General features: G+C 38.9%; 1 protein-coding gene across 2 annotated transcripts in view; it reads left to right on the top strand.

Annotated features, from left to right (window-relative positions):
- PIAS4 (protein inhibitor of activated STAT 4) overlaps positions 1–18,907 on the top strand; it is a 34,890-nt gene extending 15,983 nt beyond the window's left edge. For both annotated transcript variants that reach the window (XM_053703138.1, XM_053703139.1), the window contains exons 3-11: positions 3,603–3,687; positions 5,474–5,515; positions 5,729–5,819; positions 6,130–6,258; positions 6,739–6,844; positions 6,997–7,070; positions 7,162–7,322; positions 16,892–17,022; positions 17,142–18,907. In XM_053703138.1, the coding sequence (XP_053559113.1) occupies positions 3,603–3,687; positions 5,474–5,515; positions 5,729–5,819; positions 6,130–6,258; positions 6,739–6,844; positions 6,997–7,070; positions 7,162–7,322; positions 16,892–17,022; positions 17,142–17,350 (1,028 nt within the window). In that variant the 3' untranslated portion in view covers positions 17,351–18,907. The remainder of the gene's footprint in view (positions 1–3,602; positions 3,688–5,473; positions 5,516–5,728; positions 5,820–6,129; positions 6,259–6,738; positions 6,845–6,996; positions 7,071–7,161; positions 7,323–16,891; positions 17,023–17,141) is intronic.
- Positions 18,908–19,245: the final 338 nt, after the last annotated feature.

Consider the following 19,245-nt stretch of genomic DNA (forward strand, 5'->3'; position numbering starts at 1 on the left):
CAAGATTTTAGTGAAATCCCGTGTGACATTACCACTGATGATGCAGATTGGCTTTTTTTCTTTTAACATGGAGCTGACACAGAGCACTTACTATTATGAACAGAAGAATTGTACCTTTTGTACATAGATGTTCATGTGGATTATTATTTGTCAGCTCTTTACAGTTAAACTGCATCACTTTTAAAGGACCACTCAATGCAGTAGAAGTGCATAATAGACAATGATTTAACACCTACTCTGAATTTCGATTAAGCAGTAGTTTTTTTTTTTGTTTTTTTTTTCCTGACAAATTAATTTTTCCCCATTTGCTGACCCCCAGACATCAGCCAATCGCAGACTAGTATACGTACGCTTGTGCATGTGCTCAGTAGGGTCTTGTTCCCCAGAAAGTGTGCATATAAAGACTACACAATTTGATAATGGAAGCAAATTGGAAAGTGTTAAAACTGCATGTTCTATCTGAATCATAAGTTTATATTGACTTGAGTATCCCTTTAAGTGATTTAGCTGACAGGGATTGACAAATTTGTTTAAAATTTAGGAGCCAGTGAAAATATTTGGGAGCCAGACATAATTTTAGGAGACATACAGTGGAATGTGTATATAGATATATGGAGAATAGACCAACAAGTTAGGAGCCAGGGTTAAAATTCTAGGAGCCAGTGGCTCCCTGGGTTTGTCGAGCCCTGATTTAGCATATGGGTATTATGTCTCTTTATAAGAACATAAGGCTGGGGAGATGGGGCCAAGGTTTGAAGCTAAATCAGAGTTCATCAGAGGTTGAAAATGCTCCCTCTGTTGGGCTAATCTAATAATTTTAAAAACTGGAAAGCTGCAATTTTAAATTAATCTTTGACTATAGACATGGTTACTGTAAAGGCATAAAGTTCTGTGTGTATTTACAATCTTGTATGTAATCTAGTTTTAGTCTAAAACAAATTTCTGCATGTTTAAATGCTATTGGATAATAGAATACATAGCGTAAAAACCGGCAGAGAGGGACAGAGTATTGCTCAGATATTGGCACCATGACCTTATATTAGACACACCATTGATTTGTCAAGTCCTAACTTACCCTATGAACCATTTTCTAGGGTTGCTAGCTATGTTTCAGGAAATTTTGCCTGCCGGGTAGAGGTAGTTTAATACTTCACAATATTATAACATTTACTGTTTATAAATGTTACTTAAAGCACAAAATAATTGCAGAATTTTTAAAATATATTGTTTAAATTTGTGCAACAAACTTTAAAACAATATTAGCTTATTTTGGCATAATACGGACTTTGATTTTAGCCACTGGTCAGTTAATTAGCCAAAATTGTTTTTGTGCTGATGTAATAAATGTAAAAAAAACTGATGCAAACCATAACCTAAATTTCAACACCTAACTTTACATATAAAAATGACCTGTATTACAGCTTTGATTAGAGATGTCATATATATATATATATATATATATATATATATATATATATATATATATATATATATATATATATATATATATATATATATATATTTTACACAAGAATACAATTCTGCCCAGTTAGTATATATGAAGATAGTGACTGTTTGTGTTATACAGGGGTCAACAAATCTGTTTAAAATTTAGGAGCCAGCTATTTTCTGGAGCCAGCCAGTGGTATTTGTATATAGATACATGGAGAATAACCTAAAAAACATGAGATGGGGTAAGATTCTAGGAGCCAGTGGCTCTCTGGTTGTGTGGTGCTCTTTTCTGATTATCTGAATGTGCTTCTTCTGTATGTGATGTCATATTTGAAACTGTCAAAGTAACTGCTGAGTCACAATAGTGTTGGAACGCCTAGCTGCTGAATGAACTTTTAAGGTTCAAGTTCCTCTTGAGGAATATAGTTTGATTCACGGTTAATTTTTGTTCTTGGGACAAGGACAAACCAGTTTGCTTAAGATATAATTAAATGGACACTCAAGTCAAAATTAAAGCTTCATGATGAGTCATGAAGCTTTAATTTTGACTTGAGTGTCCCTTTAATTATATCTGAAGATAGAGGATGCAATTTTGAACAACTTTCCAATTTACTTCCATTAACAATGTCCATAGTCTTTTTAGATTTACACTTGTAGAATCACCAGTTCCTACTGAGCATGTGCAAAAATTCACAGAATATAGGTATATTCATTTGTGATTGGCTGATGGCTGTCACATGATACAGGAGTGGAAATAGACATAACTTTGAAATTTGTCAGAAAAAAAATCTACTCCTTTTTATTTGATATTCACACAAAGTGCTATTTCATTGTTATGCATTTTGATTAGGCAAATCTGTATTTACTGGTCCTTTAATTTTGGTCATCATGAAATATAAAGCTACACAAGCATTTAGCAACCATCCAGATAGCTCTTTTTCATTTTGAAATAAGACGTGCACATTTTCATAATGCCACTAAGTCCAACACTGAATATATTAGAATGGAAGTGCAACACAGATACCTTTTGCAATAGTCCCTTTTTTTTTTTTTTTTTTTTTTATGTTTAACTTTAATAGCAATATATCTGGTGTCAGAACTAGCCGGATTTTGGAAACTGGGGATAACTGTATTATTCATTAGCATAACAAATTATGAGTGTTTGCACATCTGTAGTTTTAAATCCAAACGTTTAACATTCACTCCTTTCTGTGTTTTTTTGGTAGTGGAACAAGAAGAAATTTAAATCTATGGTAGAGCCAGCAGGGACATTACTGGTTAGGGCAGTCTCTTGACTGAAATTTGGAAATTCAACTCTGAGCTTCGAACCTTCTCCTAAAAAGCTTGTAGCTGGTTCCTCTGTTCATCTTCACTAAGTGTTCTATGAATTTTGTGAACCATTGTTTTAAGGCATTGGCAATTAAGCTGCTCATTATTATAGAACCACAGTAGGTCAGGGTTTGAGGATATTGTAAAACAGAGATCAACAAACCCACTGGCTCCTTGAATTTTACCCCTGGCTCCTAACTTTTTGAGGGTGATTCTCCATATATCTATATACAAATACCATTGTTTGGCTTCTAAAAGTATGCCTGGCTCCAAAATATTCTTACTGGCTTGAACAAGTTTGTCAACCACTTAAAATTTTGTTTTTAGCTGGCACTGTTGTTTTGAAAAGGTTTAGAGGCGCTACCACCCTTTAAAAATACAATATCAAAAAGAAAAGGAGAGATGTAGTGCATTCCTCTTATCTGAAGTATCTCAAAACACTACCACCAATATAACCCGCTGGTATTCCTGGACGGTAAAGGGAACTTTGGCATAAGTTACGGGGGTGAATTAGGCAATGCAAACCGCAAGTAGACAACCATTAAAAGGTGCTGCAGATGTTCTTCTGCTTTTAACTGACCTTTATCAATGCAAGGTTCTACCAGTGCATAACCTGGATGTAAAGGGCTTAGTCATTCATTTCTTAAAATCATGGTCTGGGAACTGTGGTGTTATCCATTCCTGGGCAGTGAATGGATGGTGATACTGGTACTTTTGATATGATATGCCCAATGACACCTATATCATTTGTATTCTAGTGTGGTAAAATGCATATTGATGTATGGCAGACAAGCATGTGACTTCCCATCTTTTCTTTACAGTTGCTCAGAATAGTGAGAAGCTCCAGGATAGCCCCTGTGTATTTGTTCTGTCGCCCAGGCAAGTGGACCTCATCAAGAACTCCAGGTACAGTTTTGTCTTATTAAAAACACTGGTGTCAAGGCATGTAACAATGTTTTGCATGTTTATTCTTTTATCAGTAAAATGTACAACAATTTGCAAATAAGGTTTCTTGTTACCTTTTGAATGTTTTGAAAGCACAAAGATAACAGCCATCACTAGGAGTCTAGGTTCTAAAGCACAGCTATTCGGAGAGAATAAAAATTGTAGTCATGCAATCTTTGAAAGTTGAGTGGTTTAAATCTAATTTAGGCAGGATTACCAGACTAGTCTCCTGCTTGATATACATGCAGGGATGTACAGCACATGTTATTGGAAGTGTAAAATAAAGCATCCTCTGTAGCTGTTATGTGGGTGACCAACCCTTGTTGGCATCCACTGCAAATCTTTATCTTCTATAAAGCAAGAAACTTCAAATTTCACCTGCAGAGACTGATTTGTACCTTTAAAGGTACTCTGTACTATACAATTTGTTTCCACTTAATGTGTTCCAAATGAGACCTATCTACTGCAGAGTATTAAATGTATGGGAAATTCACCCTTCATGATTATTTTTGTATTTTAAATAGCTGTTTATGCTTATTAAAACCATCACTTGTTGCAAAGCACTGGGCTGAGCCTGCAGGTAAAGTAGACTTACCAGTGATCTTTGTTAGGTATTAAAATTCTAGTTATGGCGGGGGGGGGGGGTTGAAAATAAATACAACAAACATAATATATCTGTCCCTCATATCCCCTCCCCCCACTGGGAGATAAATCGGTGCTATTGTCTTTACATAGCCATTCTACAAAGAAAACATTTGTAGCTAAAATGGACAATTGGGAACACAAAGGGGGGTACAATGTTCCTTTAAATCCCACAAAACACCTAAACCCCTCTGTGTCCAATTTAAAGTGACTCATAAAGTGAGCTAATACACTAAATTAAAATCTGGAACTAGACTATGCATAATTCTATTAATCCATTGTTTCTCAATTAGTCTTCAAGTACTCCAACAGGACAGGTTTTCATTATACCTTGGCTAGAGCACAGGTGAAATAATGAGCTGTTGGGTAAGAGCAAGTTAGTAACCACGGTTACTGATCAGCTGATTTTTTTTTTTTTTTTTCCCACCTGTGCTCTAATTAAGATATCATGAAAATTAGGGATGTGCATTAGTTTGATACGTGTTACAAATGCAGAATATGGCTGCTGGCAGTGGCATTCAGCTTTTTTCAGAGAATGATTTCTTAGTGTGAAAGTGCAACGTATAAAGAGCTGTGAAAATTCTTTGTGTATTGCACTTTCAAAAGCAGAAATCCAGCTCCGAAAACACGAATCACGTTATTAATGGAAACACACATTATTAATCTAAGCAATACACATTTATTTTAAAAAGTTTTTCATGCTTTTTTAATTTATACATTTTTCCCTATTTCTTGCCCTTTCTATCTGTATCTCTCACTATCACTCTTTGAGTGTCTTGTACATGTACTCTATCTGTTTTGATGACTCTTGGAGGCACCTAAGCAGCAGTTGTAATTCTGCTTGCACGTGAATGCTCTCTACACCTGAATGGGTTTATGTCCAGCTGCCCATTAATTTCAGGTGCTTCCTGAGCATAAAAGCTGCACATAATTTTCCATGTAAATATATGTAATAGTCAACATGGCTTGGTGAGAACTGCAGCCTTGGAGCCTTTGGGAAACTACAGATGGTTTAGAGATATAAAGCGTGGTGTATTGGATGAATGAGGATGAAGGGCAAATATCAGATTGCACACCAACACTTTGGTTTGTTTTTTCTCATCAGGGATTTACACCCCGGCATCAAATCAGTTCAGGTGGTCCTAAGGTAAGTCTCATAGCAAAAGTCACCACTTACCTGCTGCTGGACAAGTAATGCTTGTCCAATTTTTTTTTCTATTTTCATTGGGATTACAAAACTAAAATTTTGAAGTAATGTCCTATAATAAATATTTGTTTGAGGATTGGGGACAATATTTTTAGGTGAGTATCTTTAGTAATGGTGCTTACTCAGTACATTTATAAAACTTCCTTCCAATAGGATCTGTTACACTGATACCAGCTGCCCACAGGAAGATCAGTACCCACCCAATATTGCTGTGAAGGTTAATCACAACTATTGCTCAGTCCCAGTAAGTACAGCGTTTCACCCATCTCTTTCCAATCCACCTTGTGCACTTCATGTTCCCTTCCCAGTGATTTGCTAAACAAAATTGTCTTCTGTAGTATTCAACTCTTTACCCCCCCACACCTCTTTTGTGAAATGCATTTACCTCAAAGACTACAAATCCTTTGCAGTAATGTATCCATAGTAGCCGTGATTTGCCACTCTGTACAAGTATTCGTGAATATTTAATTGCTAGTTAAATTTCCACATCAGTGCCTTACCACACACTCAATCTTGAGCAGTCTAACCGGTAATGACTCTGTTCTATCTCCCAGGGTTACTACCCCTCCAATAAACCCGGTGTAGAACCCAAACGGCCATGTCGCCCCATCAACCTTACAAATCTCATGTACCTGTCGTCTGCCAGTAACAGAGTCACAGTAACTTGGGGGAATTATGGAAAGGTGAGTGATGACATAGAAAACCTGCTCTGACTTATGGACTTTTTTTTTTTTTTTTTCCACTACTGTTTTTTTGTGTCCCCACCTGTTTACCCTTTTAATTGACATAAAACCGCTAAGAAGAAAATGCTCTAAGAAGAAAAATGCTCTAATCTGTTAGATTGATTGCACAATTGCTTGCATATAACTGTTTTACTGTGTTTAACCCCTGCTAAGAGGTTAGTCCGCTCCAGAGCAGCAATGCACTAGTGGGGCACAGCTGAACACTTCTGGTAAGCCAATGACAAGAGGCATATATGTGTAATCTGTCTCCCAGTAGTGCATTGCTGAGCCTACCTAGGCTTGATTTTCAGCAAAGGATACCAAGAGAACGCAAATGTGATAACAGAAGAAAAATTGAAAAGTCTCTTTAAATTGCGTGAACTTTGAGAGCTTAATTTTGACTTTAATGTCTCTCTTAACTCCATCTTACTCCCTTTGCAGAGTTACTCTGTGGGTTTGTACCTGGTAAGACAAAGAACCTCTGCTGAACTCCTACAGAGGTTGAAAACCATTGGTGTGAAACATCCAGAGCTTTGCAAGACTCTAGGTGAGACTTTGAGGTGGGGGGTGGGTTGGTATGAGGCAAGCTCCTCACCAAGATAATGTTCAAGGAGAGATGAATGAAAGTAGTTTACACAATTGTAATAACACTATATAACTTTTGGTATTTAAGCATCCACTCCTTTACTATCCTTTCAGTTCGTGAAAAGCTTCGGCTGGACCCAGATAGTGAGATTGCAACCACTGGTGTTAGAGTGTCACTTATTTGTCCGGTAAGACTAATTCTAAGGTGTTCTTGCCCTGAAGTTTTATACATATAAATAAGCACCAGTTATACACACACACTATATCTTCTCTCTGCAGCTAGTAAAGATGCGTTTGACTGTGCCCTGTCGAGCGGAAACCTGTGCTCACCTCCAATGCTTTGATGCAGTCTTCTATCTTCAAATGAATGAGAAAAAGCCAACCTGGACCTGTCCAGTATGTGACAAACCTGCCCAGTATGACCAACTTATCATTGATGGGTGAGTAGCATAAAAGTTAAGAGAAGCTACCCATATTTCTCTTGTAAGATGTATCAAGTCCACAGATTCATCCTTACTTGTGGGATATTCTCCTTCCCTACAGGAAGTGGCAGAGAGAGCACCCACAGCAGAGCTGTCTATATAGCTCCCCCCTTAGCTCCAACCCCCAGTCATTCTCTCTGCCTGCTTAACTGCTAGGAAGGGCAAAGAGCTATGTGGTGACTAAAATGTAGTTTTTTACTTCTCAAGCAAAAGTTTATTATTTTAAATGGTATCTGTGTGTACTATTTACTCTCTGGGATGAATATTTCTGCAAGAGGGATGATGATCTTAGCACTTTGTAACTAAGATCCACTGCTGTTCTCACAAGGCCTGAAGAGTATAGGAAAACTTCAGTTGGGAGAACGGTTTGCAGACTAAGCTGCATATGAGGTATGTTCAGTCTATATTTTTCTAGACAGACTGTGTTAAATCTAGAAAAGGCTGACAATATCCCCATGAGGGAAGGGTAAGCTGTATTCAGATACTTTAACAGGAATTTCAGCTTGCTTGTAGGGCTCATTATTTACTGGTGACACTGTTAGGAAAAAAACGTTTTATTTTTTGATGCATTTAGAACGTTTTTTGAAGGGACTAAAGGGGTCATTGTGGCTTGGTTTTGAGTTTTGTAACTCACATGGTTAAAGGGATACTGTACCCAAATTTTTTCTTTTATGATTCAGATAGAGCAGCAATTTTAAGCAACTTTCTAATTTACTCCTATTATCAATTTTTCTTCGTTCTCTTGCTATCATTATTTGAAAAAGAAGGCATCTAAGCTTTTTTTTATTCAGCACTCTGGACAGCACTTTTTTATTGGTGGATGGATTTATCCACCAAACTGCAAGGACAATCCAGGTTGTTCACCAAAAATGGGCCGGCATCTAAACTTACATTCTTGCATTTCAAATAAAGATGCCAAGAGAATGAAGAAAATTTGATAATAGGAGTAAATTAGAAAGTTGCTTAAAATGTCATGCTCTATCTGAATCACGAAAGAAAAATTTTGGGTACAGTGTCCCTTTAATTAAGAGACACTCTGGTGTTTCTCTGGTAGGCCTCAAAACATCGAGTGAGGTGGGAGGGGCCTATTTTCGCGCCTCAGTTGCGCAGTTTCCTTTCCCCTGAGACATATCACTGCTTCTCCTGTCGTTTCTGCTGTGTTTGAGGGTTGTTAAAGAAGTTTTTCCCCCCACAAATCGTTATGAAGGGCAGGTAGGAGCCACAGCAGAGCTGTGGCATGGTGCTGAAAGTCTTTTTTACTGGGGTTAACGTTTTTTCAATCCGTTTTTGCCATTTAAGGGTTAATTGTTTATTTGCATAGCTGTGCAAAGTTACTAAGCCTTTATAATGCTACTGTAAAAATTTCGTTAAGTTTACTGCTTTTTTACACTGTTTTGCAGAAATGGTGCAGCTTTTTTTCTCTTAAAGGCACAGTACCGTTTTATTTCCAAGTGTTTTTTTATTTTGATTACAGTGTTTTCCAAGCTTGCTTGTTACATTACTAGCCTGTTTAACATGTCTGACACCAAGGAAAATCCTTGTTTAATATGTTTGGAAGCCATTGTGGAACCCCCTCTTAGAATGTGTCCCAATTGTACTGATATGTCTATAAACTATAAAGAACATATATCAGCACTTAGAGCAATAGATGATTCTCAGTCAGAAGTAAATGAGGGTTCGCCATCTAGCTCTCCCCAAGTGTCACAACCAATAACGCCCGCACAAGTGACGCCAAGTACCTCTAGTGCGTCAAATTCTTTTACTTTACAAGACATGGCCACAGTTATGAATACAACCCTCACAGAGGTTTTATCTAAACTGCCTGGTTTACAAGGAAAGCGGGACAGCTCTGGGTTTAGGGAAAATGCTGAGCCATCTGACGCTTTAGTAGCCGTATCTGATATGCCCTCACAATGCTCTGAAGTAGGGGTGAGGGATTTGTTATCTGAGGGAGAAATTTCTGATTCAGGAAAGACGCTTCCTCAGACAGATTCTGATATGACGGCCTTTAAATTTAAGCTTGAACACCTCCGCTTATTGCTCAGGGAGGTATTAGCAACTCTAGATGATTGTGACCCTATAGTGGTTCCAGAGAAATTGTGTAAAATGGATAAATACTTAGAGGTTCCTGTTTACACTGATGTTTTTCCAGTTCCTAAGAGGATTGTGAATATTATTACTAAGGAGTGGGATAGACCAGGTATTCCGTTCTCTCCCCCTCCTGTTTTTAAGAAAATGTTTCCCATATCTGACACCATGGGGGACTCGTGGCAGACAGTCCCTAAGGTGGAGGGAGCTATTTCTACTCTGTCTAAGCGTACAACTATACCTATCGAAGACAGTTGTGCTTTCAAAGATCCTATGGATAAAAAAATTAGAGGGTCTCCTGAAGAAAATTTTTGTTGTTCAGGGTTTTTCTCTTCAACCTTATTGCGTGCATTGTTCCTGTAACTACTGCAGCTGCTTTCTGGTTTGAGGCTCTAGAAGAGGCTCTTCAGATGGAGACTCCATTAGAGGAGATTATGGACAGAATCAAGGCCCTTAAATTGGCTAATTCTTTTATTACAGATGCCGCTTTTCAACTGGCTAAATTAGCGGCAAAGAATTCAGGTTTTGCCCTTTTAGCATGCAGGGTGTTATGGCTTAAGTCCTGGTCTGCTGATGTGTCATCCAAATCTAAACTTTTGAACATCCCTTTCAAAGGAAAGACCCTATTCGGGCCTGAACGGAAAGAGATTATTTCAGACATAACTGGAGGGAAAGGTCATGCCCTTCCTCAGGATAGATCAAATAAGATGAAGATCAAAGTAATTTTTGTTCCTTTCGGAACTTCAAGAGTGGTTCCGTTTCGGCTTCCTCTGCTGCAAAGCAAGAGGGGAATTTTGCCCAATCCAAGTCAGTCTGGAGACCTAACCAGGCTTGGAACAAGGGTAAACGGGCCAAGAAGCCTGCAGCTGCCTCTAAGACAGCATGAAGGGGTAGCCCCCGATCCGGGACCGGATCTAGTAGGGGGCAGACTCTCTCTCTTCGCTCAGGCTTGGGCAAGAGATGTTCACGATCCCTGGGCTTTAGAAATTGTGTCCCAGGGATATCTTCTGGAATTCAGACTCCCTTCCACGGGGGAGATTTCATATTTCTGGATTGTCTGTAAACCAGACAAAGAGAGAGGCGTTCTTACGCTGTGTAGAAGATTTGCTTACCATGGGGGTGATCTGCCCAGTCCCAAAAGAGGAACAGGGACTAGGGTTCTACTCAAACCTGTTTGTGGTTCCCAAAAAAGAGGGAACATTCAGACCAATCTTGGATCTCAAAATTCTAAACAAGTTCCTCAAGGTTCCATCATTCAAGATGGAGACCATTCGGACTATTCTGCCTCTGATCCAGGACTACCGTGGACTTAAAGGATGCGTATCTACACATCCCTGTTCACAGAGATCATCCTCAATTTCTCAGATTTGCCTTTCTAAACAGGCATTACCAGTTTGTGGCTCTTCCCTTCGGGTTAGCCACGGCTCCAAGAATTTTCACAAAGGTGCTAGGGTCCCTTCTGGCGGTTCTACGAATCGGGGCATAGCAGTGGCGCCTTATCTAGACGAGATCTTAATTCAGGCGTCGACTTTTCAGCTAGCCAAGTCTCATACGGACATTGTGTTGGCTTTTCTGAGATCTCACGGGTGGAAGGTGAATATAAAAGAGTTCTCTCTTCCCTCTCACAAGAGTTTCCTTTCTGGGGACTCTTATAGATTCGGTAGAAATGAAAATATTTCTGACGGAAGTCAGAAAATCAAAACTCTTAACCACTTGCCAAGCTCTTCATTCCATTCCTCGGCCATCTGGCTCAGTGTATGGAGGTAATCGGACTCATGGTAGCGGCAATGGACATAGTTCCTTTTGCCCGCCTACACCTCAGACCACTGCAACTATGCATGCTCAAACATTGGAATGGGGATTATGCAGATTTATCTCCTCAACTGCATCTGGACCAGGAGACCAGAGATTCTCTTCTCTGGTGGTTGTCTCAGGACCACCTGTCTCAGGGAATGTACTTCCACAGGCCAGAGTGGCTCATTGTAACGACAGATGCCAGCCTGCTAGCCTGGGGTGCAGTCTGGAAATCCCTGAAAGCACAGGGCTTATGGTCTCGGGAGGAATCTCTTCTTCCGATAAACATCCTAGAACTGAGACCGATATTCAAGGCACTTCAGGCATGGCCTCAGCTTGCTGCAGCCAAATTCATCAGGTTTCAGTCGGACAACATCACGACTGTAGCTTATATCAATCATCAGGGAGGAACAAGGAGTTCTCTAGCGATGATGGAAGTAACCAAAATAATCCGATGGGCAGAGGATCACTCTTGCCATCTCTCAACAATCCAGGTAATGTAGGATGTAGTAAACCAAGCACTAAAGGTTCCTAAAGCTCACTTCCAATGCAGTCCCCTAGCGGACTGAGAGAAACAGTATATCAACATGGAATGGAAGGGAGTGCTATAAGCTGAATAGGATAAAAGCTTCTAATCTTGGGTACATAAATATAAAAATACATTAAAGTACAATTTTAATAATGACAGCAGTCTAAGAATCTAAAACGTTAATAGTAACATGGATCCATGATACATAAGTGGCTAAAAATACAATGAATTGTCTATTGAGTAAGTGCTACACAATGCTATACATAAAAATTAAGTAATCAGAGGATGAGTAGTTGTACAGAACACACGGGTGTTAAAATACAAGGTATAACAACAAGTGAAACAGTGAGGTGTACAAAAAATGTCCAAAAATGTCTAAGTCCCAAAAATAAAAATAAAATCCTCAAATTAAATCCTCAAATTTCCAATGTGGTCTATCCAAACAGTAGTGGGAAATCCAATATCTACGAAGTAGTATCCAACAAAAATGTGTGTAAAAATCCAAATGGATCCAATCGTGAAAAAACAGCAAACAAAAAAGAAAAATGTGGAGGATGAAAGTAATTTAAAATGTGGAAATAAAGTGAAGTCAACTGTAGATCCTGTGTTATCCAAACTAAAAAAGTCAAATGTGATGTTGAAAATGTGTATCCAAATGGGTAAAAAAGGTGCTGGTAAAAACTAGTACCAATGGAAAGTGCTGATGATAATGAAAAATTACAGGTGAAAGATAGTAGAAACTTCTAACCTGTAAGTAAAACAAACAAGCAATGGTGCAATAAAGTTTTTACACTTTAGAGATAAAAGGGAATAAGCTTACCAGTATGTCTGTCAACGCGTTTCGGCCTATACCAAGGCCTTTCTCAAGACTATACTGATTGTGAGTGTACTGGAAGCTTATATAGGGTGCCAGGTCTAATGATTGGTGGAAATTTTGGCGCCAAAAATTAAGGGAATACCGCTTCCTGTCAGTCCTAATGGATTCTGGGATTTGTCTTCGTTATGTTTATTTTGTATTAATTCCTCTTAATCATGGTAATGAGTCTGGTTGTATATGGTGTATCTAAAGTTTTTTATCTCTATCATTTATAGTGGTATTTGGACCCAAAGTATTGCTCTAGCTATTTCATTATCGTCAAATCTTACCGGTACTTCCGGTTTAGCGTGTCCCTTCCGGTTCCGGCTATGACGATTTTTACATCACTTCCGGTCCCCCAAAGATAAAATTACTAGATCACAGGGTGGGCTAAGTTGTATTATGTACATAGTAAACGTAAACATCTATACACGTCTGTCTTCTCATATTTCGGGCACATCCGATACCTACTTAAAGATGTTTCACAGTCTAAACCAAGATTCATACTATCATTACAGATATCAGTATTTGACATAACTTGTTTGCTGACTTCATGTTACTAATTGGTCTAAACACTTGGTGACATGTTATACTAGAGATACCAGTATCAGACTTAAGTTGTTTACTGACTTCATTTTACAAAATTGGCCTAAACATTTTGTGCCATGTTCTATTAGACCTACAGATTCTTCTCACCATCTTTCCCTTTTTGAACAAGTGTATGGTTCCTCCCCAATTTACGCAATTTAACCACATCCACTACTAGTGGATGGTCAAATACTGAAGAGTTACACACATTATGTTAGTCTCCAGGATAATATGGGTCATAAGACCCGTCGGATACATGAGGGCAGCCATTATTTTTACCACATCCAATCAGATTATCTTTACAATTTGCCTGTACCTTCTATATTGCTAGTACTTTTTAACATAGAGCTTGTTCCTTTTTATATATCGCCTGTTCCTTTGTTTTGTTACATTTTTTTACTTATAGCCTGTTCCGTTAAACTAATAAGAGTCCTTCTTTGTCTTGATGCAACCCTACGACTAAATACAAAATACCAAGAGGGATGTAAATTCAAAACCGGAAGTGATAAAATTCCGGGACCGGAAGTGATGTAAAAATCATCATAGCCGGAACCGGAAGTGACACACTAAACCGGAAGTGACACGATAAACCGGAAGTACCGGTAAGATTTGACGATAATGAAATAGAGAAATAGCTAGAGCAATACTTTGGGTCCAAATACCACTATAAATGACAGAGATAAAAAAACTTTAGATACACCATATACAACCAGACTCATTACCATGATTAAGAGGAATTAATACAAAATAAACATAACGAAGACAAATCCCAGAATCCATTAGGACTGACAGGAAGAGGTATTCCCTTAATTTTTGGCGCCAAAATTTCCACCAATCATTAGACCTGGCACCCTATATAAGCTTCCAGTACACTCACAATCAGTATAGTCTTGAGAAAGGCCTTGGTATAGGCCGAAACGCGTTGACACAGACATACTGGTAAGCTTATTCCCTTTTATCTCTAAAGTGTAAAAACTTTATTGCACCATTGCTTGTTTGTTTTACTTACAGGTTAGAAGTTTCTACTATCTTTCACCTGTAATTTTTCATCATCATCAGCACTTTCCATTGGTACTAGTTTTTACCAGCACCTTTTTTACCCATTTGGATACACATTTTCAACATCACATTTGACTTTTTTAGTTTGGATAACACAGGATCTACAGTTGACTTCACTTTATTTCCACATTTTAATTACTTTCATCCTCCACATTTTTTCTTTTTTGTTTGCTGTTTTTTCATGATTGGATCCATTTGGATTTCTACACACATTTTTGTTGGATACTACTTCGTAGATATTGGATTTCCCACTACTGTTTGGATAGACCACATTGGAAATTTGAGGATTTCATTTGAGGATTTTATTTTTATTTTTGGGACTTAGACATTTTTGGACGTTTTTTGTACACCTCACTGTTTCACTTGTTGTTATACCTTGTATTTTAACACCTGTGTGTTCTGTACAACTACTCATCCTCTGATTACTTAATTTTTATGTATAGCATTGTGTAGCACTTACTCAATAGACAATTCATTGTATTTTTAGCCACTTCTTATGTATCATGGATCCATGTTACTTTTAACGTTTTAGATTCTTAGACTGCTGTCATTATTAAAATTGTACTTATGTATTTTTATATTTATGTACCCAAGATTAGAAGCTTTTATCCTATTCAGCTTATAGCGCTCCCTTCCATTCCTTGTTGATATACATCTCTCAGCAATCCACATTCCAGGAGTAGAGAACTGGGAGGCGGATTTTCTAAGTCGTCAGACTTTTCATCCGGGGGAGTGGGAACTCCATCCGGAGGTATTTGCTCAGCTGATTCAGCTATGGGTCACACCAGAATTAGATCTGATGGTGTTGCGTCAGAATGCCAAACTTCCTCGTTACGGGTCCAGGTCCCGGGATTCCAAGGCGGTACTGATAGATGCTCTAGCAGTACCTTGGTCCTTCAATCTGGCCACGTCTTGTTGCCAGAATCAAGCAGGAGAGAGCTTCGGTGATTCTGATAGCACCTGCGTGGCCACGCAGGACTTGGTATGCAGACCTAGTGGGCATGTCCTCGGTTCCACCGTGGACCCTGCCAATGAGGCGGGACCTTCTAATCCAAAGGTCCGTTCTCACATCCAAATCTAGTTTCTCTGCGTCTGACTGCTTGGAGATTGAACGCCTAGTTCTATCAAAGCGTGGATTCTCTGAGTCGGTTATTGTTACCCTGATTCAGGCTAGAAAGCCTGTCACCAGGAAGATCTATCATAAGATTTGCCGCAAATATCTTTATTGGTGTGAATCCAAAGGTTACTCGTGGAGTAAGATTAGGATTCCTAGAATATTGTCTTTTCTCCAAGAGGGTTTGGAGAAGGGATTATCCGCTAGTTCTCTAAAAGGACAAATATCTGCTTTGTCTATTCTACTACACAAACGTCTGGCAGATGTCCCAGACGTTCAAACTTTTAGTCAGGCTTTGGTCAGAATTAAGCCTGTATTTAAGCCTGCTGCTCCGCCTTGGAGCCTAAACTTAGTCCTTAGAGTTCTTCAAGGGGTTCCGTTTGAACCTATGCATTCCATAGATATTAAGCTTCTATTTTGGAAAGTTTTGTTCTTAGTTGCTATCTCTTCGGCTCGAAGAGTTTCTGAGCCATCTGCTTTACAGTGTGATTCCCCTTATCTTATTTTCCATGCAGATAAGGTTGTTTTGTGTACCAAACCTGGTTTTCTTCCTAAGATTGTTTCTAATAAGAATATCAATCAAGAGATTGTTGTTCCTTCTCTGTGTCCTAATCCTTCATCAAAGAAGGAACGTCTGTTGCACAATCTTGATGTGGTTCGTGCTTTAAAGTTCTTGTTACAAGCAACCAAAGATTTCCGTCAAACATCTTCATTGTTTGTTGTTTATTCTGGTAAGCGGAGAGGCCAAAAGGCTACGGCTACCTCTTTCCTTTTGTCTGAAAAGCATCATCCGTTTGACCTATGAGACTGCTGGACAGCAGCCTCCTGAAAGAATTACTGCTCATTCTACTAGAGCTGTGGCTTCCACATGGGCTTTTACAAATGAGGCTTCTGTTGAACAGATTTGTAAGGCGGCGACTTGGTCTTCGCTTCATACTTTTTCCAAATTTTACAAATTTGATACTTTTGCTTCTTCGGAGGCTATTTTTGGGAGAAAGATTCTACAAGCAGTGGTGCCTTCCGTTTAAGGTCCCTGTCTTGTCCCTCCCTTCATCCGTGTCCTAAAGCTTTGGTATTGGTATCCCACAAGTAAGGATGAATCCGTGGACTAGATACATCTTACAAGAGAAAACATAATTTATGCTTACCTGATAAATTTATTTCTCTTGTGATGTATCGAGTCCACGGCCCGCCCTGTTTATTTAAGACAGGCATATATATTTTTATATTTAAACTTTCAGTCACCACTGCACCCTATGGTTTCTCCTTTTTCTTCCTAGCCTTCGGTAGAATGACTGGGGGGTGGATCAAAGGGGGGAGCTATATAGACAGCTCTGCTGTGGGTGCTCTCTCTGCCACTTCCTGTAGGGAAGGAGAATATCCCACAAGTAAGGATGAATCCGTGGACACGATACATCACAAGAGAAATAAATTTATCAGGTAAGCATAAATTATGTTTTTCAGATGTAGATTTAAACCTAAACCCATCTCTCTCTTAGTCTCTTGTCCAAGATCCTCATGGAGTGTAAAGATGCAGATGAGATTGAATTCCTTGTTGATGGGTCCTGGCGTCCATTAAAGGCAGAGAAAGAAAGATCCAGCAGTCCTGTGTGTCCTATTCTTGTGCTAAGTAAGTCCATATTTACATTTACTCTTCTTTCACCCCCTATTCAATGTTCTCTTTTCTCCATAAATTATACAGTTGTTGCTTCTGACATCTTGCTAATCTCTCTCTCTGACCACTTCCAGACTCTGCAGACCTTACAGCCAAGCTTCCCCTTCCCAGCAATATGCCATCAACTGAAAATGGAAAACCTGGTCCAGATGTGGTAGACTTGACACTTGACAGCTCTTCGTCTTCATCGTCGTCCTCTGACGAAGATGAAGATGATGAGGAGGAGGATCGCCCTCCACAAAAGAGACGCTGCTATGAGAAAGGGCTTTTATCAGCCTGCTAACCCCATCACTCACACAATGGACTCAGGCCTAGAGGACAGCAGGCAGATGTTGGGAGATGGTCCTCCCCCCACCAAAATCTGTACACATCACTACTTCCATAAAAGCTTTCCTGTCAATATAACAATCTTAAGGTGTGCAGTGCATTGTGTGCAGCAGATACGGAGCTACTTGCCTCATTAATTTACTTGTTGCCCCTCTATTTTGCTTTCATAAATTTTATCTCTGCGGAGGAGGCCCAGGAGAGACAGACTCAAAGGGGGAGGGAACCATTCCGTGTCTCCCATCCCTCCTCCCCTTCAACTGCTGCTTTAAAATGTAGACCTATATCATTTTATTTTTCTTTGCTAGACTGCTCCTTTTATGATGATGGTTGGGGGTGAGAAGAGAAAATAAGTAATTGACTGCAAAGGAGAGCTGGCAGAGGCTGTATATTGCTTGATTGAAAATGTATTATAGAGAAACATTGAGTTGTAAATATTTAGACATAGAGCCATGGGGGAGCAGTTAAAAAAAAATATTTATCTGCCTCTTTACTGCAGGAGTGGGGGAGGGGTGCTTTTAAAATTTGTTTCCCTTCTACTTGGTGATATGCAAAAAGCGGGTGTGTTTTTAATTTCGTTGGGCAATGTTAGGGGTGGGTGGGTTACACCACGCTTTCAATCCAACTACCTCTCTGCTATTCAGGTTTTATTTCTGTGCTAGTGATGGGGGTTAATGCTGCTCTGAATACTGTCTTCTTCCTCCCCTAAACTCCAATATTGCATCTTTTCTTTCCAAACTGCCTTGCTGTTTTCCTCAAATCATTGGAGTCGCCCATTGTTACTGTTGCATACAAAACATCAATTTTTTTGGACACACACCCTAGACCTTTTGCATCAATTGCCCACGTCAGTTCGTCTCACAGCAGACAATCCTCTCCTTCCAAACCTATGGATGCACTTAAAAGAGGAGCATGGGGCATCTGCTTGTTCATTTTCCTCTAGCCTCTGTATAGGCTAGGCACCCCTCAAGGTGAAATTGGGGTGAAGTGGGGTATTTGTGGAGTCAAAAATGTCTAGACTCCAAAAAACATGAATATATATATATTTTTTTTTTTGTTAACCTTTTGACAAGGAGGGTAAACTTAAGCAGGTTCTTTTGTACTAAGACTGCACCTGATCTTCACTCGTCTCGTCCCAGAGAACTGGACTGTATTTTATTTGTTAATTATACTTTTTTTTTTTTTTTTTTTTCCCCCTACCTTTTTATGTCCTTGTGGTAAGATTTTTTTTAAGTCAGGATGTAGCTGACCTTGCGATCTGCCGCATGGTGACAATTTAACTTTTATTTTTCATTCTAATTTAATGATTTTAAAAACTTGAGTCACTCTATCTGTTAGCATTTTATTTTCTTTATATGTGTATGTTTTCTCTTTTGTAGAAAAAGAAAATTCTTTACGAGAAAAAAAAAAAATCCCTAGTCTCCTCTCCCTCTCCTGTGAGTTGGTCCCCCAGAGCTAAAGGAAAAACAAAAACACAAAAAGTTAGTGTTTGTTACAATAAAACGATTTACAATTATATTTCTTGCCTGTAGTTTTCCCTCTAGTGTTGTGTGGATTACTGTTTAACTACCTTTTTATTCAGATTACTTTTTAAATGATATTTGTAGTGTTAAATTGACATGCTTTAAATGGACATTGTACACCAGATTTTTCTTTGCATAACTGTTTTGTAGATCCATTTATATAGCCATCTGGGAGTGTTTTTGTAACAATGTATGCTGATTTTCAGATTTCTTACCAAGCCCCAAAGTATCAGATGTATACGCTTGTTTTCAGACTACTGCTGGCTTCTATTTGTCTAATCTGTCTTTTCATATGTGGGGGGGGGGGCTGCCCATTTCACTAGGTGTCCCA

The sequence above is a fragment of the Bombina bombina genome, chromosome 2, assembly GCF_027579735.1.
Source record: "Bombina bombina isolate aBomBom1 chromosome 2, aBomBom1.pri, whole genome shotgun sequence".
Classification (NCBI taxonomy): Eukaryota; Metazoa; Chordata; class Amphibia; order Anura; family Bombinatoridae; genus Bombina; species Bombina bombina.